General features: G+C 38.0%; 1 protein-coding gene across 12 annotated transcripts in view; it reads left to right on the top strand.

Moving 5' to 3' along the window:
* PARD3 (par-3 family cell polarity regulator) overlaps nucleotides 1-26,184 on the top strand; it is a 674,271-nt gene that overhangs the window by 122,967 nt on the left and 525,120 nt on the right. For all 12 annotated transcript variants that reach the window (XM_049776411.1, XM_049776408.1, XM_049776410.1 and 9 more), the window contains exon 2: nucleotides 918-1,019. In XM_049776411.1, coding sequence (XP_049632368.1) covers nucleotides 918-1,019 — 102 coding nt within the window. The remainder of the gene's footprint in view (nucleotides 1-917; nucleotides 1,020-26,184) is intronic.

The raw sequence follows: 26,184 nt of genomic DNA, 5'->3' as shown, positions 1-26,184 counted from the left end.
TAGTTTTATCTTAGCAGTCTATAGTGTTCTTAGCTGACTTCATTAGAGTCAACTCCTAAAGCAATACTTAGGAATGTGGATTTCCTGACCCTACCTTGGAAGATTTGAGATCTCACGTAGGGTCCAGGAACCTCTAGTTTATCATTAAGCTTCATTCCCTCCCTCTCAGTCTTTTATTTTTTTTTTTTTTGAAGGAAAAAAAGCCCCCCCAAAACTAGCAAATACTATTTAGATTGGGAAACTGGAATGTTTTGGATAAATTATTAGCTACTGACAAAACATAATCTTGGTTTCAGTTTTTCATTTGAGTATACAATGAGAATGCTTGTATCAAAGAGAATGGTTTAAAGGCAACTATATTCTTCCTAGAGATAATTTTAAAGCATTGCTTTATGTTATTGTTTATCTGTATATGTCCCTTGGAATGTAAATATACATGTATGTAAACAAATACACCTCATAGTATAGACATGTATAGAATTGAAAATAAGTTGGTGTTCCATTACCCAGTTCTGTTGCACATAAAAACACCACTGTGCCTACATTTTTGTTGTACATTTTGGTAAAACATTTTTATGTACACATGCAAGTATAAATATGCATATATGTGTACATATAAACAGCATACTTTAAAGAAACCAATATTTCTTATGCAGTGGATTTTTTTTTATTTTGTTTATTTAGTTTTTTCTTAAAATTCTGTGCCAGTATCTGAACCAAAGGAAAACATGTGCCTCAGTCAAAAAAGAAAAGGGAAATTAACTTGAGCAAAACTGGGGAGCTATCTAAATTTTCAGCAAATTGCAATAATGTTGATGTGGTTGATTTCCTCTTTAGGCAAGATATTATCCCAGTTTAAATTGTTCCCTCAGTGATGCTAACTTGCTCTATTGTTTCTTTTTCTTTTTTTAAAATAGGATCCAAACTACTGGATACAGGTGCACCGACTGGAACACCGCGATGGGGGAATACTTGACCTTGATGACATCCTGTGTGATGTGGCAGATGATAAAGACAGAGTAAGTCCTAGTCCCTGGGAAAGCTGCTCTGAAGGAATTTAGTGAGGCCTGTGGAGGGAGGAAGGAAATAAGTAGGTGTCCTTCTGTTTCACACATATGTGCTTTGCAGAACATTGGACTGTTCTGGCATGTTTTGTTTTACAGTTGTATGAGTTTTCATTGCCTTGAACTTCTGGTTAGCATGATTTTCTTGGTATCTGGGACTTAATCCTAATCTTTTTTGCTTTCTCAGCCTGTGTTCTCCCTTGAACACATCTTTCTTTTTCTTTTTTTCTCATTTTCTTTTTATCTTTCTTTCTTTCTTTTTATCTTTCTTTCTCTCTCTTTCTTTCTTTCTTTCTTTCTTTCTTTCTTTCTTTCTTTCTTTCTTTCTTTCTTTCTTTCTTTCTTTCTTTCTTTCTTTCTTTCTTTCTTTCTTTCTTTCTTTCTTTCTTTCTTTCTTTCTTTCTTTCTTTCTTTCTCTCTTTCTCTCTTTCTCTCTTTCTCTTTCTCTCTTTCTCTCTCCCTCCCTCCCTCCCTCCCTCCCTCCCTTTCTTTTTTTTTTTTCTTTCTCTTGAGTTTTTTTCTTTCTCTTGAGTTTTAAAGTAAATGTCAGTGAACAAAAACCACCTTGCTTCTCACACAAAATAGTGTAGTATTTTGCAACTTCTAAAATGGAGATGTTATTGGACATTAAGTACCTAAAACAATTGTATTATGAACAACTTTGTAAACCACAATGTTTAAATAAAGTTAAAAAAATAATAAAATAAACAAATAAAATAATGTTTCCTAATCATTTCCCACCTTAGTATAGTTTCATTTTTTTAAAACTTAAAAATAATTTTTTCCCCAGTGCTGGGGATCAAATCTATGTACTGGGTCATGCTCTTTATCACCAGGCTATATCTATATCCCTGATCCTCTTGCTAAACATCATAGCAGTGCCAGTCTTCTTTTGCAACCACTCTGCTCCAGTGTGAATTCCAATGTAAATTTTAGACATTGGAAAAGCCCAACAACCTCTTAGTTCTTACCCTCATATTAGCCTGGGGATTCCCTGCCTAGCTACAAGCATGAGCTCAGCTGGCATCTGCCCTGGCAAGTACTTGGCTTCTAGATTACTGTCCTTTCCTCCTTCCTGCTCTCATGATGCCGCACCACCTTTAGCATAGTCTACAAGTGTGATAGAGTTACTCCGGCTATTCAGGAGCATCTGCACTTTTTGAGAGAGGTTGAGGCTTTACTTTGAAGATTATAAGAATTAGTGGCAAGATATTTGCAATTGCATATAGAGGTCAGTGAATTCTTTCTTATAATGAGGTGATGGGTTTTTAGTTAAGTTAGAGCCACACCCTCCCTTGGGCTGGACTTGTAAGATTTAGAGATTCTGAGATGCAGAATGGCTCATGGTTGCATCCACAATGATATTATTATAGCCCTGTCACAGACGGCCTTGTTATTTCTGGGCAATTACATCCTGGGCTTGGGAGATGGTAAAATCCAGATCCTCTCCCTGGATCCTTCTAGGCAGCTCTGATTATTGGCGCTTTGCCTCACATCCTCTCCATTCCTTCCTTGAACAGAACGGTGGGTGAGCTCAGCTGTTACTTCTTGTCTGGCCTACGTTCCAGACAATTAGCCTGGTGCCTGGCTCAGAATTGCTGATTGCTTGTATGTTTTCTTAAAATCTTAAGGGAAATGAAATTTTTAAGAACCAAATGTGGTGTAAATTCAGAGATAATTGGTTCACTAGCACCTGCCTTCCTGGTTTATCCCCTGGGTAGCTACTGTGAGCCAGAGCATGTTATGTTAAAAGTGCAAACCACTTCTGCCCATTTGTGATTGGCTCTTATTTCTCTTGGTACCATTTCCCCTCTGTCATGCTTTTCACTGAGCCAAGAATAGGGTGGCTTTCAAATGTACTACTTCCAATCCACATGAAAAGAACTGTCTAGAGACAAATTACAGACAGTTTATCATGCAGTTCAGCTTCAAAGCTTGAAGTGATTATAGTGATTGATGAAGGATTTACCCAGGTGCCCTTTCCCAGGCATAATGCTAGACATCAATAAGCTAAGAAATTGATTTTTTTCAATAGTTTCCTTTTCTTTCTTGAATTTCTTTTCTTTTTCTTTTTTCATTTTCTTTCTGATTATCATTTCTTTTGTTAGGTTGTTTTTTCTTCTATAAAAGCAATATAGTTTCTTATATGAAGAACTCATAACCAAGGAGGAAATTGTCCCCTGTGATTCTATTGCTGGCCAGAGTCCATCACTGTTGTTAATTTGAGTGTGATTTGCTCCCATTCTCCAGGGGCCAAGGTCTTGTGTGCTCTAACCAGTAGCAGGCCATATCCCATGCCAGTGCACCCCTTCCCTTGCCTTTCTCTTCCCCATTGCACAAACAGAGACACACACTTTTTTTTGGGGGGGGGGTTGGGCCACACCAAGTGAAGCTCAGGAATTACTCCTGCCTATGCACTCAGAAATCGCTCCTGGTTTGGGGGACCATATGTAACGCTGGGGGATTGAACTTTGGTTCGTCCTAGGTTAGCGTGTGCAAGGCAAATACCATACTGCTTGCGCCACCACTCTTGCCCATACAGACACACAGTTTCTTTTCTTTTTTCTTTTTCCTTTTGTTTTTTTTTTGGGCCACACCCAGCAGCCCTTAAGGGTTACTCCTGGCTCTACACTCAGAAATTACTCCTGGCAGGTACAGGGGACCATATGGGATGCTGGGGGTTGATCCTGGGTCAGTCACATACAAGGCAAATGCCTTAACTGCTTTGCTATTCCTTTGGCCCCAACACACACTTCCTTTTAAAACAGAAGTATTAAGCCTGCTGTTTTCCTCTAGTTTATTGGTTTTAAATAGGTTTCTGTATCCATTAACATGACTTTGCTTACATAGCTGTCTAATACTCCTTTCATTAAACCAACAAATTAAAGTATTTACTGTATTTATTTGAGTGCTTAGATTACCGTGAAGAAAGGTAAGGCGGTTTTCTGTATGTGTGTTGTTGTATAAAGACAGGTTTCCCTCCTGTCAGTACAGTTCTCTTTTCATACTTTAATTTTTGATTTTTTTTTTTTTTGCCATTCTGTAGATAAGTAAATGCTTGTATAGCTTGGGATAACCAATTGTGGGCTTTGGGTTATTGTATACCGTAATGGAGATTGGTGGGTTAGTGTACTCCTGGGAAGATGAAGTGGGATCAACTCACTGAATCAATTCACTGATGCTTAGCTTGATTGCAGTAATGCTGTAGCAATTCAGTGAATTGCAGTGGCTGCTCCTAACGTATGCCCCCAATTACTGGAAAAATTATAAGTTTTGATTTTTGATGAGGTATAATATTGAGTTGTAGATATTCAGCAGTCCAATTTAAAAACCTCGAAAGTATACTTTTTTTTTTTAACCTAAGCTCCTGATTATTGACTTTCAGCTGGACATTTCACAGACTTGAAAATGTTTTTGTGATGGAATATTAATGGCTCATTAAGATCTTAAATGATTTTAATCTAAATATTATGGGGTTATTATTATTATTATTATTTCTTTTTTTAGATATTTTGAGGGTTAGAGGCGTTTTGGACCATATCTGCCAAGTACTCAACGTTTTCTTCTGACTCTCCACTCAGGCATTATTCCTGGTGGAGCTTAGAGGATAAAATGCGTAATGGGGATTAAAGTTAGTTTTTCAATTTATTTTAATCTACTTAAATTTGATATAGATTTGAAGCCTTCCCCCGCCCCAGAAATGTTTAAATATAGGATTATTTTCTATTTTAATCTTAGTTTCTTAGATTGAAGACCCTATTTAAGATGTATCTGTAAAAGTTTAATTAGTAATCTATAATGTAACATATAAACCCATGAGTAAAGTTTGGTTGTTTAAACTGAGGGATTGCATTAGTGACTTGTATGGCTAATTCCCATAACTGTGAAATTTGATTCTGATTTAATCATGCCTGAGTACTTTCAACTGTTTTTGGCAACTGCTCTAAGTAAGAACTTTGACACCTGTTTTGCTTTATGCTAACAAAAAAAAAATTACAGTTCTTCCAAATCATAAAATCCTTTTTTTTAAAAAAAAAAAAAAGGAAAAGAAAATTGCACTTGAATTCACTGAACACATCGGCAGTGCAGATTCAAATGCGTGAAGCAGAGCTCCATCCAGTGAATAGGCTTGTCTTCTGACTGCCTTTTATCATTCCCTCCTGATGGTTTTTGGGCTCACTAAACTTTGAAACTACTTTTAGTAACCCTGATATTAGCCTGTGAAATGGGGGAAATTCTTTCCAAGGTGCAGATTTTGTCTTGGGTCACTGTGGATTTTTAAAATCACGCAAACATTATTTTCACAAAGTAATATTAGATTCAAGAAGCAGTAATTGAAATGATAGCAAAAAAAAATTTGAAGTACCCAATTACATACTAGAACAACAATAAAACAATCTTTAGTGCACAACATTAAAACACTCTTCATACAGTTCCAATGATCAGAGTTTAGCTGAATTTGTCCTGATATTAGTTGATATTAGTGTGGGTCCCATCTTGGGTTTTTAGAGCAGTTTGATGGTCTAAGGTGAAGTCTTTTTTGAGCATAAAAATGTACCTGTATTTTGTGTCTCGATGCCACTCTACTGCTTTTTTGGAAAGGGAGAGTTAGTTCAAGGGCATATGGTGTTTATTTACTGCTCAAACTAAAGTTTCCATGTTATGTCTAGCATTACTCAGAATGAATCATTTTTATGAATTTGTCCTGATTCTTAAAAATATTTGAATTTCGGGGCCGGGCGGTGGCGCTAAAGGTAAGGTGCCTGCCTTGCCTGCGCTAGCCTTGGATGGACTGCGGTTCGATCCCCCGGTGTCCCATATGGTCCCCCAAGCCAGGAGCAACTTCTGAGCACATAGCCAGGAGTAACCCCTGAGCATTACCGGGTGTGGCCCAAAAACTGCCCCCCAAAATATTTGAATTTCATTAAATTTTAATTTTTATTATCTATTGTATATGTCAGTGCTCCTCAATAGATATAGATTTTGTCATACCATTCAAGTTTAGACATTTCCTAGTTACACAGAATAAAGATATTGTGTGTGTCAATCACCACCTGAGATTATTGATTTTCAGGTCAGGGCAAAACCAAAAATTTCAGACCTAACTGCTGAGAACTCTTGGAGAAAAAAACCTATGCTACCCTTTGCCTTTTCTTTCTTCTTCTTTCCCCGGCTACTCCCTTAGTGCTACAGGCATATATATAATTGGAGATGACATTATTCTGAGCATAGATGATGTCTTTTTTGTTCTTTTTGGCGAAAACTTATTAAAATATCTATCACTATTTGCTCATATCCTTTATGGAGAATAGGCTTCCTGGAATCTTAATTTACACTCTGAAAATTTTGCCCCATCTAGTTAATTAGATGGGGGAGGGGAGTGAAAAAAGGATTGCTGCGGAGATTGTATGCTGATTCTTGTTGGAAAAAGTTTGAGAATGTCTGGATAAGAGTGTGATCAGTAACAGAAGATGATTTTTGGGAGGCTGGAAAAATACAGGAGATAGCATGCAGCTGACCTTGGTTGTTCCATGAGGCTCTCCTGACCTCATTGTTGGGTGCAGCTTAGGAGCACCCCAGCTCCACCTGCATGACCAGCTCAGCCTTGGTACTGCAAGGCCTGAGCAGCACCATATGTTTGAGCCCTTGCATTGAACACCAGCCTTGTTGCTGAGAATTACCTGTTGGATCCTGGGCATCCTTAACACTGTTTGGGATGATCTCCCAACCCTTGTGAAAACAAACAAACAAACACGAAATAAAACATACCATCAAATATAATCCCCACCAAAGTTCTTAATGATATGGTATAAAGTTTCATAAATAGATGCCTTTGGTAGAGTTTTCAAAGATATTTATCTTCAATTGTGAAATACATAAGACCTTAAAACTATATAGTGAAAAAGACAAGAAGGAGAGAGGATAATGAATGAGCCAGGATTCAGTTGCATGTCATTGTCATGCATCCTAGCTTTAAAACTTATCTTCCTGAGAAACATCAAGCTGTACTGGGACCAGAGAGATATAGTAAGGTGCATAAGATTTGCTTCTTAGTAACTTAAGTTTATTGTGTGCACAGTATGTGACTTATACGACTAATGTGTCTTATGTGACTTGGTGGTGTTGTATAAGGGCAAATTGAAGTAGATGTGATTCCTGCTTCCTTAGTCCCTTTGATGGTCAATAGTGAAAGTTCATCAATCAGTGCAAATTAAAAAATCAGCTTAAGGCAGTGTTATGATGCTTAATTATATTATGATATTATCATTATAATATAATCATTATAATAGTTATAATGCCTAATTATATTAAGATAATTAAGTGCATTGGAGAAAGTTTGAAGTTTTAGATTGAAAATGGTCAGCCTGTTTTCTCTGAGGGTAGAATGTGTGAGGAATGGGGAATGTTTTTATTTACAATTTAAAAATTGTCCATAATTCTGCTTTTGCCTACTTCTTTTTTTTAATTTCTGAGCAATATTTTATTTAATATATATGTAAGTTGTATATATATTCTTATCCTTGAACTTATTATTGGAATTTTTTTTTTTTTTGCCTACTTCTGATATGAGGAAAGCAATAGGCTTTTCTAAATATAGCCTAGAATAGAAATGTCTTTTTAAAACCTTTTTTTTTTATAACTTGGTATAGGATTTAATTTAAATAAATGGAATTAAAATGATTTGTATAAATAGAATTTATTGGATGACGTGATTAGTTTTCTTTTAAATGGATTTATTTTGGTTAGGCTTTAAAGAGGAAAATACTTAAGTATACATGTTAATTTACTCAAAGGAATTATTTTCCAGTTTCATGTTATGGGAGTTAGTTGGTCCCCAACTCATCAATTTGTGGGACTATGACCTGGAGGTCTTGGGCCAGGTGTACCAGCAGTCGTGATGATTAGGGCTGTTTTAGGAGGGAATAGAGGGTTGGGTCTGGTCCTCTGCATGAGCACACTGAGAGGAAAGAGTGGACTCTTAATCAGTAGTGGGGGTTTTGAATTTGGGGACAGTATGATAGCCACAGATTGGCAGTCTTCCTAGAAAAGGATGGTAAAACTTTGCTTGTCTTGGGCTATCCAGTAATTGAGTCAGAAAGTCTTTCTCAGTTATTACATCAGTTCCTGACTTAGTTCTTTGAATTGCTGTACTTTGGTTTTAAATTTTAGTTTCATTAGTGGTAGTCAATGTCTTGCAAAGTGGGGTTAATTAGGAGCAAGCTTGTGATATAATAGTGCATAGTAATATGACTGGAAGAAATACATTTTAGAATTTAATGAATCCCCATATGGAATTAATATGTATGTTCCTTGGCAGCAGACAAGAAGCAATTCTCTTAGTTTTGGTGTTTAAAAATGGAAGTCAATAGGAACTGAATTAGTAAAAAGAAAACAGAGATAAAATGACACATAGACAGCATGTTCAATATCATTATTTATCAGGGAAATGTAAATCAAACTATGAAGAGGTATCACCCTACCACTGTTGTTCTATGAGTATTGGTGAGAGGGTGCAGAAAAGGAAACCCTGGTAAGTTGTTGGTAGAAATGGAAATCGGTGCATTCAGAATGGAAATACATGAGGTTCCTCCAACAAATTAAAAAACAAAAAGACCTACCAAGTGTTCCAGAAACTTTGCTTCCAGAAAAAAAATAAACTCACTGATTGATTTCTATAACCCATGCTCATTGTAGGATTATTGACTTATTGACAATAGGCAAGGCATGGAACCAGTCTTAAGTGTCTGTTGCTATTGGCGATGAATGGTTTAGAAGGTGTGCTTCATGTATGCAGGCACAGATGCACAGGGTAATATTCAGTGATATAAATTGAGAAAAAAGGGGACAATATGCTAAGTGAGATAAGCCAGAAAGAGAAAGGTCAAAGTCAGGTCGAGACTAAATTGACCATTTACCTTGGGACAGGGGATTTGGAGAAATGGGCACATATTGATCAAATAGTACATATTTAAGATTAATAAGATTTGGAGATCTTATTAGTATAGCATTGTGATTATATGTACTGAAGCTGTATTATATGCTTGAAAGTTCCTAAGAGAGTAGATCTGAAATGTTCTCACCACAAAAAAGAAATAATTATGTGATGTAATGCAGGTGTAGCTAATGTTAAGGTAATAATCATTTTGCAATGTGTATGTGTTTCAGATCAACATGTTGTATTTCTTCTTACACTTACACAACGTCATATGCCAATTATGTCCCAATAAGCTGGGGGTGGTGGTAGAGGGGAGATCTTGTTTACAGTTTTAAAATATTAGCCAGTCAGCAATTACAGTTCCCCTGATAAATAGCATAGCTCAAAGAAGTGTCCCAGTGGATTGAATAGATAATATAGCAGGTAAAGCGCTTGCTTGCCTGGTATGCAGTCAACTGGATTCAATCATAATGGCCCCCTGAGTAGCATCAGGAGTGAATCCTGTGGCCTCCCTTCAAAAAAAGACATGCTTTAGGAAAAAAAAAAAAAAAAAAAAGAGCTACTTCAAGCTGCTTTATAATATCTTTAAAAATACTTTGCACAGGTTTTCTCCTCTTTCATGTCTGGAGTAAAATGTGTAAAATTCAGCTTTTTCAGGGGCATAGTGAACTTTTTTCATCATTAAAAGGATCACTCCTTATGGGGCTTGGCAACCACTGCCAGGACTGAATCGCAGTCTACTGCATGCAAGGCAAGTGATATACTATACTATCACTCTGGCCCCTTTCCACTTTTTTTTTTTATGGGGTGGGGAGGGTGGATGTATCAAGTATTTTTCCAAATTTATCAATTTTTTTTGTTTCAATTCTTTGTTTACTATCTGATTCCAAATGACAATTTGTTTTTTGGGGGTGGGGAGGTCTACACTTAGCTTTACACAGGGATCACTCCTGCAGGGCTTGGAAAATCATATTGGTTTTTGGTAACAAACCTAGCTCAGCCTTGTGCAAGTCAGATGCTGTACTATTTCTATTGCACCCCCCCCCCTATTTTTTGCTTGAATTTGGAGACAACAGTTCTGATTGAAAAGTTAAATGCCTTTGGGATACCCAGGCATTGATGTCAAGTAGGTCATTGGACATATAAATATGAAGCTCATAGAATGATCAGAGTTAGATAGAACAATCTCAAAATCATCACTGTATACAATATATGGCATTTAAAGGCATTCAACAAATAGTATTTCCACCTGGAAATAAACTTATAGTCATTCTAACCTAATAATTCTTAATGGTTCCTTTGATAGTGCCTAACATTGGCTTAGAGTTTGCCTTGACTGAGGTGAAAAATACTGTAACAGCATCATCTCTTTAATTCAGTGCACATGCGTTTAGTGAGCATCACTTGCATTCTAGCAGATTGAGATACTAAAGTGAACTGTGAGAAGTCCTTGTAAAACAGGGAGATGGGCTGGAGCAGGATTTTTAGCCGGCACAGACGGGCAGCTGGCAGGCCTCCCCATGTGCCAGCGGCCTTTTGGTCTGGCCTAGGGTAAGGGGGGCCCGGACTTGGGTCACCCGACCCCCCTCTCCCCCATTCCTCCGGATCTCCAGGTGGGTTCCTGGAAGGAGTTGACGGGCACCCTGGGTTTTCCCCACTCCCAGGCCAGGCCGGGACACTGGCCTAGGGTGGGGCTCAAATCCCTGTCCTTCGGGCTTGGGAGGGTCTCGTCTCTCTCCCTTCCTGGAGCAGGATTTTTAGCCGGCACGGACAGGCAGTTGGCAGGCCTCCCCATGTGCCAGCGGCCTTTTGGTCCAGCCTAGGGTAAGGGAGGCCCGGACCTGGGTCACCCGGCCCCCCTCTCCCCCATTCCTCCGGATCTCCAGGTGGGTTCCTGGAAGGAGTTGACGGGGCACCCTGGGTTTTCCCCACTCCCAGGCCAGGCCGGGACACTGGCCTAGGGTGGGGCTTAGGGGTGGAGTTTGATCTGGTGGGTGGCAGATAGCTGCTCAGTTATACTCAGGCTGTCACTGGAAATTTCATACCAGTCTACATGTTGCATTTGCTTCTCCCAACCATCAGTACCCCAGATTTACCCTTCTTAACTTTAGTAACACATAGTTTTAATCTCTGACCTAAGACATACAGTAGTTCTAACAAATCCCAGAACTATTTAGAAGGACACAAATTGAACACATATATCTTTTGAATATTTTATGGTTATTTTCTTTAACTGATGTAACTTTCTATATATTTTTCTACCATGTTTCTATCCACTTTTCATCTTGTCTTTTCTTTGTAAGCTGTTTAGTAAGGATTGTTGTTGGAACTGTCCCTCAGTTTGATACCTATGATTGAACTATGTCATGGAAATTGCTGGTCTTGTTCCTATTGCCTCCAGATGCACCAATAACGCTTCATGGCATTGATCCTTGTTTGCATAGACACATTAAAATGGGAAAACACCATACATATAGATAAGTTCTTATCTAATAAATTTCAGTACAATGTACCTTACACCCTGAACATTGATATAATGACCTGGCACAGGCCTCAGAAGAATGGTCATCCATTCACGCCAGAACCAGGCAAGCTATCTACGAAACATCCAAGGTCTTTTATAGCAACAGCTGGAAGCAGTCCTCTACCAGGAAAGACACTACCAAGGGTCTGACATCGACCTCCTAAAAAGAGACTTCCGTTTACACTAAGAAGACTTGACAACAACAATGACCTGCTCTACAGGACATGGTTCTCTCTAGTACCCCTTAAGTGTGAGGTGAAACGAGAGCATGCTCTGCACCATCCTGACTGCAATATGGGATATGCAGACTCCAGGATCTTTAATACAGAAGCATGATACCAACAACAGAGACTATGTGAGGAATGGAGGTGTATTGCCACTACAGACGATGACTTGAACTGGACAAACTAGTTTGCCTGGACCCCAGAGTCAGTCCTGTGCCAGGAAACTTCAGGGGTAGGGTCTCCTTGTATTTAGACCATAATTTGTCTTTCCATGTCCCTTATGTTTTGGTGGGCCTATGCAAACAAATGCCACTTTAATACCGTTTTTTTACTAAGTTCCCTTGACTCCAATCCTTAAGAAAAACAACCCACTAAAACTTTTGTGGTTAACTTAAACTAGTAAGCATGTGCATGGAACTAGAGAAATGTACTTTGCCCTCAATGTTTAAAGAGTTACATAAGTCTAATGTCTTTAGATTATAATGTGTGCTGCTAAGAAACAGTATGTACTACAACTGGGGATTTGAGGGACAAAGTAATTGTATTGTACATGAGTTTAGTTTTGTTTTTCTTAATGTTCTTTGGCTGAAAGTTCAAGGCTGGGATATCATCGATGGGAATACCGTGAATTTTGTTTATGTGTGATTGGGCTTCCACTGTAACTTTACCCTTTCCTCTTTCTTTGCATCTTTGTTGTCATAATTAAAATTAAAAAATAAAAAAAAATAAAAAAAAAACAGGGAGATGGCTGAAGTGTGGCACAGTTGTACGACTCTTGCCTTGCATGTACTAACCTAGGATGGATCGTGGCTAGATCCATCAGCATCCTATATAGTCCCCCAAGCCAGGAGTGATTTCTGAGTGCATAGCCAGGAGTAACCTCTGAGCATCACCGGATGTGGTCCAAAAATAAAACAAACAACTCCCAAACCAAAACAAAACAGGGAGATGACAACAAAACAGTAGCAAAACATTTCCCCATTACAACAGTTTTCTTTGAGTCGTATGCTGCTAGTCTAGTTTTTATTTGTTTTTCCTTAGATGAAATTACTGTAATTCCAAGTATTTGAAATCTAGCATTGTTCCAGATGCTCGCATATTTAGAGATATTTTCTGATTCTTCATTCTGACTTTGCTATTTTTGGGGAAGGTGTCCTCTTGTTAGTTATTGAACATGGCAGAGCAGGGTTATCTGTCCATTTTTTTTTCCAATCTGTGTCAGACTTGTACTTCTGTAAAATGCAATACAGATTGATTATGTGCCTGAGTTTCTAGAAAATTAGTCTGTTTCAGTATTTCCAGAGGTTGGAACAACACTGAATAGTATAGCAGTGTATGATTCTGTTAATGATCAAGTAGATCTGTATTTAAATTGCCTGTTTATGTTTTCCCTTTTTAACTTTTATTGGATCACCATGAATCACAGAATTACAAAATTATTAATTATTCAGTTTAGGGCCTACAACGTTCCAACATCAGCCCCTTCACTAGTGTCCATTTCCCTCTACCAGAATCTCTGGTTTCCCTTCTGCCTCTCTCCCTTAGCCTGACTATATTGCAGACTCTTCTCCCCTCCACCATTGTCCTAGTATTTTCTTAGTTATTTCACCCTCATACACTAGTGGAGAACTTCCCACTAAACACCAGTTCTACTCTTCATTTTTGTTGTCTTGTGTAGCTGATATTTCCCTAGGAATTTTACTTTTATATCCTACACATGAGAGAAGTTATTGTGTATCTGTTTCTCTCCCTTTGACTAACTTTATTTGGATGATACTCCCCAGTCCTATCCACGTAGTAGCAAATTGAAATTTGCCTATTTATTAGCTAGGGATTATTGTATAGATGAATGTTTGGTTATGTAGCGTCTTTAATGACTGGTTTGTGTGCATTTGAAAAATGATAATGATAGGCCTTTTATGAAAAGGCCTGTTGGGTTGGAGAGAGTTTAATGAACTGAGAATATGCTTTGCATGTAGGCAACCCGAAGTTCACACCCAGCTTTATCTGGTCATGTAAGACACCCTCTACCACTTTAATAAACTTATAACAATAATAATCTTAGGATTACTATTATATCAGTCATTATCATAGGGTGAATATTAGGACAGTTTTCTAAAAAGGGGCCGGGCGGTGGCGCTGGAGGTAAGGTGCCTGCCTTACCTGCGCTAGCCTAGGAGACGGACCGCGGTTCGATCCCCCGGCGTCCCATATGGTCCCCCAAGCCAGGAGCGACTTCTGAGCGCATAGCCAGGAGTAACCCCTGAGCGTTACCGGGTGTGGCCCAAAAACCAAAAAAAAAAAAAAAAAAAAAAAAAAAAGGACAGTTTTCTAAAATGTTAAGATTATTATCTAAATAAAGAATTTTACTTTCAAGAGATCGGGGTGTTATAATGTGTTTGATTCCCAGTGCTAATTTGTCCCCTGAGTAATATTGAGTGTGGTTCTCAAACAAAAACAAAGAAAAATATTAATACCTGAATGTAGTACTTCCCAATTCTCTGAATAGATTTATGTGGATTCCAAAAACTTTGAATTTTGTGAAACTCTCCAATATTAAGAACATTATGGTTATTGTGAATATCCATTGTATTCAATATTCAGTAGAAACCTAGGTCCCTATTTTCTCATTTGTCTGACAGTTATGTTCTCACATCACACTCAGTTCCGTTCAGTTCAATCAGTAAGCCCAAAGTATAGTATAGTGAGGCACAGATGTTTGTGTTACCTTTTTGGGGAGACATAACAGCACAAACTTATTTGGGGACAGATTAAAATGCCAGTTAAATCTACTGGTGAATATTTTGTCTAATAGTTCTTTGTGTAAAACTATGAACTCGCACATTGAAACACTCCATTTTCCATTCACTGAGAAAAAAGGATGTTCAAGGAGCTTTTAAAAAAGGTTTCCTTAAAAAAAAAAAAAAAAAAAAAAAAAAGGTTTCCTTTTGAAGGGGGCTTGTGACTTGAAGGGAAGTTGTGATTGGATCCTATCCTTTTACCTTTTTCTATTTTGGCAAGGAGTGAGTTAAAGAAAGACTTCTTTGAACCTCCTATGTTTACTCATACTTCGCTGACTCCTAGGTGTGTTGCTACACCCTTTTTTACTTCGACAACTACTCAAGGCCTGTTTGACTGGTGAAGGTTGTTTTCATTTGAAGTGGTGGAACCTGTGACTGGTCTTTCTGCTGTGCCTGCAATCAGTGCTGCCATATGCAAAGTTGAGGTTACCTACATGGAATGGGATATGTTCCATTCTTAGGTTTGCTTTGTGCCCTTTCTAGAGGACTGAGCAAAGCACATGTCAGACGTCTGGAGTTTTCTAGGGACATCATTTTATTTTTAGTTAGTTTTGGAATCTGAGTCACTGGACTTTGCCTTTCTTATGGATTGCAATGGCAGACAGATTGAAAAGGAAACCTGCAAAGAGGTATTACACTTTCTCTGGTACTTCTCGGAAGGATTCTGTGAAGGCACTGCGATACTCCAGGTCTGTGGAACGCAAAAGGTCCCTTTCCGAAATCAGGAAGAGTCAGGTCAGTACAGAAATTTCTGACCTCTTTAAATTTCCTCTGGGTGTGAAAGTAGCATTTATTTAACCATGTTTCCTGATTCATATGTGCAACCTATTATAATTTAAAACATACCATTTTTTTCTGTGCAATTACTCTAGTTGTGTTGTATACTTATTCATTTATTACATGGTTTTAAATTACAGTGTGTCATAACACATATGACTGCCATCAGATGGTACCCCAGTATGAAATATTCACAGAAACATTGTGTTTTTTATACATATAATTTTTATTGCATATTTATAATATACATATTATTTTTATACATATAATTTTATTTATTATTAATATTGACTTACATATCTTTCACAGTAGTATTTTAGGTACATATTAACATTGAATCAGGGGAATTTCCATCACCAAATTTGCCCTCCCTCCATTGTTTTAATGAAAACTTTCATGTTACTCTAAACAGTTCATTGAAAAGCTTAGTTGGGTTTTGTAGCTAAACACAATATTTGAATAAAGACAAATTAGCATTTAAATAATTTCATCAGAATTTTATTTCTTAGCAGGTTTGGAAATTTATTATTTTCCTCCTATAAGAAAACAGTGAAGAGGTTATTGAATAGAAATAGATTGACAGGAAGAGAATTTTGGCTGTGGACTCCCTTGACATTTGTCTTATTTACTATTTTAGTGTGGAATATATAACTTTGGGTTGTTCAAATATTACATGGTACATACCTTTTTACACTACTGTCTTTTAAAATGAAAAGATATTTTCTCTTTATTTTAAAATCCATTTTATTTGAAACAAAAGCAAAAGCAACAATAGGGAATAAAATAAAGTAGTTCCCCACTGCTTTCTGAGCACAGAGGTTGTTTTGAGCTCATCAAAAAATGAGTCCTACTCAGCCAGGCATCCAGAGAACTGTGCCTGAACCATCATTTATAAATGTTTCTAACTACTACTTAGAATTTAAATTCAGTTCAGGTATGTGATCTTATCTGGCTATTTTAGGAATGATAGTTGTCTTGGGATACCTTTGACTTGTTTAAAGGTATGAACTCTGAAAAATGAATATGTAATGTCATTTATATTTTCTAGAGTTTCACATGCTTGATTACTGTGCAATTTATTAAGAGTTAAAAGTTTTTCTATAGTTTGTATGGGGTCCACATTCTGTCATTCTGGGGGGACTCTCAGGGCACAGTGCTTAGGGATCCTTGTGGTGCCAGAGATGAAACCTGGGATTCTTCCATGAAAATTTGTTTTCCAGTTCATTGGGCCATCTTCTCTTTCTGCTCCTCCTGTGTTTTTCAAATCTTGAGTTGTTTGGGTTTTAGCGTCTTGTACTTATTTTCCTTAGTTTCATGGAGGATGTTGACCATGAGACAAAGGCTGATATTTTCTCAGTCTCTAATATATTTTATCATGTGAAATCATAGGCATAATACTGCATGCTAAGAAATCTAAGCAGCCCTGAGTTCTATTCAAATCAAATTATGAGTTGAGTTCGGAACAAAGAGAAAAACCTGTTTTTAAGAAATTAAATCTCTGTAGAGTGTTCAGGAAGTAATACCAGAAGTGAATGAGGAAATTAAGTCAGCTGCTTTACAGCATTGGTGCTGATTAGGTTGGCAAAGTCTTTCCTTTTCCTCTCAAAGTACAGTGAGCTGAGTCTGAAACTATGCTTGAACTCGAGGGTGGGGGCTGCGTATGCTGGCACTTGATACTTGAGAGTTTAAATATGAGTGTCCTGGATTGTCATTAGGCATTCCATGGCATTATTTATAGAAGCAGGGTGTTAACCGAGAGTTCTCTGCCAAAACCCAATTGGTTTAATTAAATTCTGCGAAGCATTTCTAACTTCCTGCCCTAAACTACTTCTAATTGCTTACGATTCTAGTGGCTGTAATAATTACGATGGTGTTCTGCTTTTGTAAATAAGCTTTTAAATGATGAAGCCTGAGTTCTCAGGAAAAATAGTACTTTTTTTTTTTTCTTTTTCTGAGGAGTATGTATGGGACTTGGGTACTGTAGGTAAAGTCTTCACCATACTTTGTGTTCAGATTTCCTGGGTCATTTCATGAGGTAATATGTAATATTGATGAGAAAGAAAGACTTTGCCTTCAAGTCAGACACAACCTGTATTTGTTTGTCTACTTATTTACTTGGCACATCCCCTTTTTAGAGACTTGTTTCTCTGCTTGCATGTGCCTCTGAAGCAACCACACAATTTCAACTTGTATATTTTGTATATCAGTTTGCTCAAGGAATGGCTTCCAAAGAAAATATAAGCTCATTGTTTTGTATGTATGTATTATGTATACATGTGTGTGCATTTGAGGCTATGAGATTAAAAGAATAAGAATAAATAATATTTTTCAATGTTTTTAGTATATTCATAAAATTTTTTTTGCCACATCCAGCAGTGCTCAGGGGTTACTTCTGGCTTTGCTCTCAGAAAATGCTCCTGGCTCAGGGGACAATATGGGGTGCCAGGGATCAAACCCACATCCATCCTGGGTCAGCCAGTGCAAGGCCTACCACTGTGCTACCACACAGAATATTATTAGTAGAATTAAATCTATTAAGTATCTGTATTATTTTTTAAAGAAGACACTAGAAATATAGTACAGGGAGTAAGTTCTTGTCTTATACTGGGCTGAATCTGAGTCCCTGGCATCACTAAGCACCATCATTAATTACTCATGAGCACCAAGTCAAGAGTAGATCCTGAGCATGTCTGTGTGTGTACCCCACTTTCCCCGAAGAGGCCAGAAATATTGCCCAGTGTAGAGCATATGCCTTGCTTATATGTGGCTGGGTTTGATCTCTGACAGATCAAGAAGAGTTGACAGAGAGGGACAGGAAGAAAGGGAAGCTGAGATATTATATATTGCTCTGTTTGTGGGGCTTATAAAGTAAAGGACTTAATTGGAAGCACTAAAACTGGTGCAATAGTCTGCAAGCTCTACATGCAAGCACTTCAACTTTGATTCTTGTCACTGCTTGATCCTCTAAGCACCCGGGAACCAACCAACCCCTTAGCCCTGAGCTGAGAATAACTGAACACTGTTTGGTATGGCTCACAAGCCAAAATGTACCGAACTACTGACCATTATCTTAAAGCAAATTAATTCTCTCCAAAATCCCAGATTGAGAAGTTACTGATGTGAATGAATTAGACTTTGATGAGTTTTCTTTTTGGAAATGTGCAGTTATTATGCATTAACTACTTTTCTGTTCTCATATGTCATTTATAAAATAGTCTCTTCTAAAGTGGCATTCAAATTTGAAGGGAGACTGAGACAATGTTGGGTTAAAGTAGAGATTAATCTAAAGCATCTGGTAACTGAAACTGAGAAGGAAAAAAGTGAATGTAGGTGAGAGAGGCTGATATTTACTTATCATCCTAGTTGTATTAAGAAAAAAAACCTACACAGTTGTAAAGCAGAGAGATGGTGCAGTAGAGTGCTTGTCTTAAATGTAGTCAATCCATGTTCAATCCCTGGCATCACCTATAGTCGTTGACCCCTGCCAGAAGTAAGCCCTGAGCATAGCCAGGTGTGGCCCCCAACCAAAATAAACAGATACCAGCAAAACAATACAATGGAGAACAGATCTTTTTCCCCCTTACTGTAAAAAGAAATGAGCAAGATCAAAATCTTTAGATTTATTCTACTTTATAACCTTTATTACATATGTCTTACCTCATCATAACAGTAATGCAAATAGGTATTGACTATTAGTCTTCAGAAAAATCATTATGAAAGTTGCTAGTTTTGTTTTTAGCACCATTCTCCAGCATGGCCTAGAAGCAACTCTTGCTTCTTTGCTGAGAATTCACTCCTGCCAGTGCTCAACCATACGTGGTACCTGGGATTGAATAGATGTTGTCCACATGCAAAGTAACTGCTTTTATACCTGTATTCTCTTGTCCCGAAAAATTATTTATTTTGAGTAAAATACTTTGGTGTTACAGGTAGAGGATTTATATGCATACAACACCAATATTTAGTTCTTCAAAAATCTATCCAAAAAGTTACTACACTTGTCTGGGATTTGTCAGGGAGCTGTTAGACAGAACTCTGCATATCATGTGGGATTATGCACTTTCTTGATTAGAATTTGGGGCTCATTTGGTGACAGATTTTCTCTTTTCCTTTTCTGGACTATTATCGAAAACACTGCAATTTGTTAATTTTTATTTTAAAAGTCTTCAGTTTTGTGTTATTGTGTTTATTCATAAGGGTGAGTAAGAAAGATGAAAACTAGGCATATATAATAATGCTAGCAGTGAAAGGGATTTGCTTTTTAAATTCGAGACATGCTACTAAGCCTATGATTTTTTTCACTCATATATCAACATTAGATTTTTGTCTTTTAAAACTATAAAACCTGTTTTTTAAATGCATGCCTGATCTTTTCCTTTGGACCTGTGTCTTTTAAAACTACAAAACATGCTGTTTTTCAAATGTGTGCCTGGTCTTTTACTGTAGGAATTTTTTTTCCTTTTTTGTTTAGATTTTGTTTGTTTTTGGGACACTCTGGTTTTCAAGGTTTATTTCTGACTCTGTGTTCAGGATTTACTCTTGGTGAGTTAGGGGACCATATGGGGTGATGGGGATTGAACTGAGGTTCATGCATGCAATTCAAGTGCCCTATCTGCAGTGCTATTGCTCCAGTCTTCTTCCAAATCCTTACATATTTTAGTCGTGTAGTTAATTGCTATCTTTATGATGGTTGGTGTAATTGACATTAACTCTGAAGAGTAGTTTTTGGTGTTTAACTTCATCTTACAGCACTATAATATGGTAGCAACAACGTATTAATATTTTTCTTATTTTGATTTTAATTATCTTAAGGAGTTTGAAAGGCAGGACTGGAATGATAGTACATTTGTGTAGGGCACTTGCTTTGCAGGTGGCTCACCTGGGTTTGATATCTGGCATCCTATATGGTTTCTTGAGCACCACAAGGAGTAATTCCCTAGTCTAGAGTCAGAAGTAACCCCTAAGCATCCCCAGAGATGCTTTCCACTCCTGCCTCATAACTAAAGTATATATTACTATATTTTTACTACTGTACTTTGCATGTCAAAGTAACAATTCTAAACTGTTTTGGAAAAATTATTTGGACATTGTGAAACAGCAGTATTAATGATTATGTTTTTCATTTCCCCCTAAAATTAGCATTATCTTCCTTGTGAATACCTGTTTACACATTTAAGTTCTCTCCCTCTCTCCTTCCTTCTCTCTTCCTTTTTTCTTTCTTCCTACCATCCTCCTTTCTTTCCTTCTGTTCCTCCTCTTCTCACCATTTTTTAATTTTCCTTACTTGTATTACTTTAATTTTTTAATACTTTCTACTTTAATTTTCCTTACTTAGCCACTCAGTAGAGAGGAAGGGAGTAAGACTGTTCTCTGTATTGTGCTCAGGGTTGCTTCTGGAGGTCCTTGGCAACCATATAGAACTCCTTGCCTTTAGATTATCCCTCCCTCCCTCTTTCCTTCCCATGTCCAGCAATGCTCAGGAGTTTCTCCTGATTCTGCTCAGAAATCACTCCTGGAAGGCTGGGAGAACCATCTGGGATGCTGGGGATCAAACTCAGGTTGGCCATATGCAAGGCAAGTGTCTCCTCTCTGTGCTGTTGTTTCCAGATTATTTTTTAAAGTCAAAAAGATTTTTTTTTAACTCCTACTTCTTCCCCTCTGAGATCCAGATCCCTCTGTGAATGTAGCTTAAACCCTGACCATTTCCAGGTGAAAAAGCGAAGAAATCAGGGTATTTGCTGAAGATAAATAATAAGTGTTGGCAGCTTTGGGAACAGAACGCCATGACAGTGCACACATGAAATGGTTTCTCTCCAGTAAAAGAAAAAAAAGAGAGAGAGAAATGCCTGTTTTTGCACAGATGTCTATGAGAAACTGGAGGTTTTGAGCTGGTGTTGCATGCTGACACTTGTTAGTATACTTGTTAGTATACTTGAAGTCGTCTATAGTTCTGAAACAGATGAGCGAGCACTAGCAGCTGCTGAAGTGTGACTGTGAGTAGGGGCTAGGAGGGTTGACACTAGCTATTGCTGAGATTCCATGCCCTGATGATAATAACCAACGCTGACAGTCTAAGACTAGCTCAGCCACCTCATGACCACACCACCTGATTATGGCTTAGAAATTCCTTACCCTCTTTAGCACAAAGCACAGTTTCATTAATAACCATTAATATTTTGTTATTGAATCTTTGAGAAAGGTACACAGTAACTTTATCATGTAGTACACATTTGTTTTCATTGTAGAATCTTACTTTCATTATAGAATTGGAAATCAACTTTTTTTTTTTTTTTTTTTTTTTTTGGTTTTTGGGCCACACCCAGTAACGCTCAGGGGTTACTCCTGGCTATGCGCTCAGAAGTCGCTCCTGGCTCGGGGGACCATATGGGACACCGGGGGATCGAACCGCGGTCCGTCCAAGGCTAGCGCAGGCAAGGCAGGCACCTTACCTCTTGCGCCACCGCCCGGCCCCGGAAATCAACTTTTTAACAAATGATTTTGGACTGCTTTTATAGCCATGTGGAAGATCTTTTGAAATAAGCTCTTTGGGTAAACTATTCTTTAAACACTATATTTCACTCAAATATTGGGAAACAAGTATTTTGTCAAGTATTTATTTCCATGCATTAATTAGTTCCAAGATACTGCTTTTTCTTAAAATGTTTAGTTTTGTAAGAAGTTTCAGGTATTTTGTTTCCTCTCTTTTGGTCTCCTCTGTTTTCATTAGTGCATTAGTGTTTTCATCAGTGCCTTGAACAATGCTTGGCATATGGGACACACTCAAATATTTGTGGGATGAATGCAGATGAGTTAACAGCCAAAGGATCTTTGCTTTGAAAAGGCTGCCCTGTTGGGCAAATAATTTTTTTCTTTTTCTTATGCATGAACATTAAATATTTATCTTTGGATTGAAGTATCACTTTATTAAGAAGTCTGGGTATTTTATTCTTATAACTTAACATTTATATTCTATGAGTCATAATCATAAAAGCTTATGTTTCATTATGAAGAAAATTGTTTCTTAGCTCTTCATAAATTTTGAATTCTCTTAAAGCTACTCAAATGGATGTGAAAGATAGTAGTTCAGATTTCAATGGAGTAGTTAGGCATGTAGTGACCATGAAGCAGGATATATGGGAAGTGGCCAGTCTGTCAAAGTCCACTGCAGACTATGTTGTTATGGAAAAAGGGGGTAGGGGTTCTATATTGGAACGCTACTTCTGATTTCCAGCCATATCTCTGGGGCTACTTTGGCTCTGTTCTCCAGAGTGAACCCTTGTGATGCTTGGGGGGTCCAAATGCAGAGCTAGGATTTGAACTAGGCCAACTTTATGAGAGGCAAGTCTCTTAATCCATTGTACTGACCCAATAGGAAAGTGCTTTCTCTTTGTAAAGAGCAGGACTTGTGTGATGCAGCCGAGGAGTTTACAAGTGTTGTGATTTATCTAGGAACTGTCCTGGTTGTAATGATTTTGTTTATAATTGGGGATTGGATACCTAACAATGTGTTGTTTTGTTACTTTTGATCTATAGAAAATCGATATCTACCACTAGTGTATGCAGGAAAGGAAATGTGACAGTGTTGGTACTCTCATCGCCTGCCTTTCTTTTTCCTCCAGAAAATTTCCACTTTGTACCCCCTATTTATAGGACCATAGAACACTTAGACAAGAACAATTTTTACTTTTGGCTGCCCAAATGATTATTTAAACAAAATCTTCAGAATCCAATCAGTTTTTTTGTAATTGCATCGAAGAATGATTATTAGCCATTTTTATCAATATTTGCTGTTTCTCAACACCAACTCCATCATGTCTGGTTACAAAACCATCTTAAATCTTTATATATTTCTTCAGTGTCAACGCCTGTCAACAATCTCTTTTTTGCATAATGTTCTCATCGCTACACAATTAGGTGGGATCACCTTCAATTGTGCTTCTATCATCATAGCCATTGGGGATACCATTGTAGACATTGTTGGTCTTCACACCACAAGTCTCTGGATTTGACCCTGACATATCTGTAGTAAGAAGTGCTGGGGGGGGGGTGAGTGGTGGCACAAGCATTAGGGCATTTGCCTTGCATGTGCTAACCTAGGATGAATCCCAGTTTGATCCCCCAGCATCCCACATGGTCCCCCTAGCCAGGAGCGATTTCTGAGGGCATAGACAGGAGGAACACCTGAGCATCACTGGTGTGGCCCAAAGAGCAATAAATAAATAAATAAACAAATAAATAAAAAAGTGCTGTGGGATGGTACTTGAAGTCAATCAGTTATACTTTAGAAATGAAATTATTTCTGAGTTGTCTGCAGTAACAAAAAGATTACTTTCAGCCAATCACTTTTAACATTACTAATTTTTGTTCATTTCAATGTTTGGATTATCATGCAAAAATGAGATGTTACAATTAAGTTTGAATGCTTCTGGAAGATGTGAAAAATATTTTCGTTTGATACAAGGTCCTGGAGAGGAAGCAAATCACAGTCAGATTTTAAATTAGTTCCAAACAAGGTCTGCCAAGGTAATATGTAGCTTGAGTCATTCTTACAGTGCCACCTAGTGTCCAACTGTTGAACTGATTTGACTTTGGAACAAGCAAAAAAAAAAAAAAAATAATAAAGAAATTGAGATTCTTAAATACTCTTAATTTATTGGGACTCAATAGAAACCGGAATCAGAAGTGTTTTCTTCTTACTTCACTAACCCTATAATTAGTAAGTATTGCATGGGTGCATATGCCCATGATTTCTAATTATTTTTAGTCTGATATATCAGATTTTTGGAGGGGGGGGGTTGAGCCACACCTGGTGACGCTCAGGGGTTACTCCTGGCTATGCACTCAGAAATCGCTCCTGGCTTGGGGGACTATATGGGATGCTGGGGGATCGAACCGTATACATCCTAGGTTAGTGCGTGAAAGGCAGATGCCCTACTGCTTGCACCATCGCTTCAGCCCCTAAGTTTTGCACCCTCTATGCTTAACTGCTGGTAATATTTTTCTCAAGATATAGTGATTGGCTTTAATTTAGAGATAAATTTGGTGGCTCATGAGAATTTATCTTTTAGTATGGTTTTCCTCTTGTTCACTTTCACTATTATGCTTATTTTAATCAGCAGTTTTTGGTTTTGTTTCTGGGTTATACTCAGTGGTGCTCAGGACAACTCCTTATCTGTGCTCCCAGGGTAGGGGCTATCTACTTGTATTCCTGGGGATCAAACCCTGGTTGGATTCTTTGGTTGGATGCTTACAAGGCAAGCATCTTACTTGCTATTTCTCTAGCCCAGATGAGCAATTTTTAGAAATCTTTATTCACAGGTGAAATATAGAAAATATAGAAAACATTTTCAGGTTAGTTTCTTTTTTACTTAAAAATAAGTTTCTTTTATACCAGAGAGATAGATAGAACATTAGGTGAAATCCTTGCCTTGCACATGGCTGACCTGGCTTTGATCCCATCACCACATATAAATAGTCACCGAGCCTGCCAGGAGGATAGATCCCAGAAGTGTCAGGAGTAATCTGTGAGCACTGCTAGGTGTGATGTATAACCCCCCCCCCCAAAAAAAAAGAAAAAAAGAAAAACGGAGGAGGAATAGGAAGACCTTTGTTTTTATATATGTTATACTTACTTAATAAAAAAGTTTAACTACCAATACTTCCTGTATAGACACAAATTCTATATACATCATCATAGAAGAGTAGTCCTGAGTATAATTAAGAACTCAGGAGTTTAAAAAAGTATTGAGGGACCAGAGGATAATACAGTGATAGGGCTTTTGCCTTGCACATGGTCAACCCCAGAAGGACCCCAGTTCAATTCTTGGCATCCCATATGGTTCCCTGAGTCTGCCAGGAGTGATTTCTGAACTCAGAGGCAGGAGTAACCCCTGATCACTGCTGAGAGTGACCCCCAAACAAACAAAAATAAAATATTGAATACTTTATAAAGAAAGAATGTCTTGGATGTACTTCTTTGGGAAGGGGGGAAGCATCACAATGATACAAGTTTTTTTTAAATATTTGCCCAGTCTGGTATGATCTGACAGGGCCTCTGAGCTCTGGGTGCTTGTTTGTCTTGGTGTTAACCTGCATGCCTGGAAGTAAAGAGTGGACCCTTTTTTTGTTTTTGTTTTTGTTTTTTGGGCCACACCTGGCGGTGCTCAGGGGTTACTCCTGGCTGTCTGCTCAGAAATAGCTCCTGGCAGGCACGGGGACCATATGGGACACCAGGATTCAAACCAACCACCTTTGGTCCTGGATCGGCTGCTTGCAAGGCAAACGCCACTGTGCTATCTCTCTGGGCCCAAGAGTGGGCCTTTATAGAAGGAGGAAAGTGGGTTATGAAAAGAGAAAGGGTCAGTCCCCTTGGAGTGTCAGTAAAATCATGTTTCTCTGCTAGATTTCAAGAAAGCTCAGCAGCTGAAACATCATTGCCTCGGTCTTTCCCATATCAGAGGCCACAGATCAGGCAGAGCCCTAAACATAGAATGCTTTTCTTGTACTTACATTCCTGTAATACCATCTAGTTCATACAGGCAAAAGGAAAAGTGTAGAATTAAATAATTAGCGAAGGTGCTGGATAGAGGTGTGAGGGATTTTTCTCTGCCATCCCAGGCCACGTGGCTCCGCAATCCCCATTCAGTTGGCGGGTCCCAGGTTTAGGTGAACGGCTGAATTAGACTCATCCAGAGACAGGCATCAGGAAGCATCAACTTTATTCATGCACTATCCACCATATGTGTGGCCTATATCATAACCTTTTAAGCATTCAGCCATTCTTAGCTAGCCCTGCATTTTAACTCCTGTCAGCCATCTTCCCTTTGACCTTCATGCTGGCAAAAGACCAAAAAAGGCC

Source organism: Suncus etruscus, chromosome 7 (genome assembly GCF_024139225.1).
Source record: "Suncus etruscus isolate mSunEtr1 chromosome 7, mSunEtr1.pri.cur, whole genome shotgun sequence".
In the NCBI taxonomy this organism is placed as follows: domain Eukaryota; kingdom Metazoa; phylum Chordata; class Mammalia; order Eulipotyphla; family Soricidae; genus Suncus; species Suncus etruscus.
This window is presented reverse-complemented; position numbering and strand designations above follow the sequence as displayed.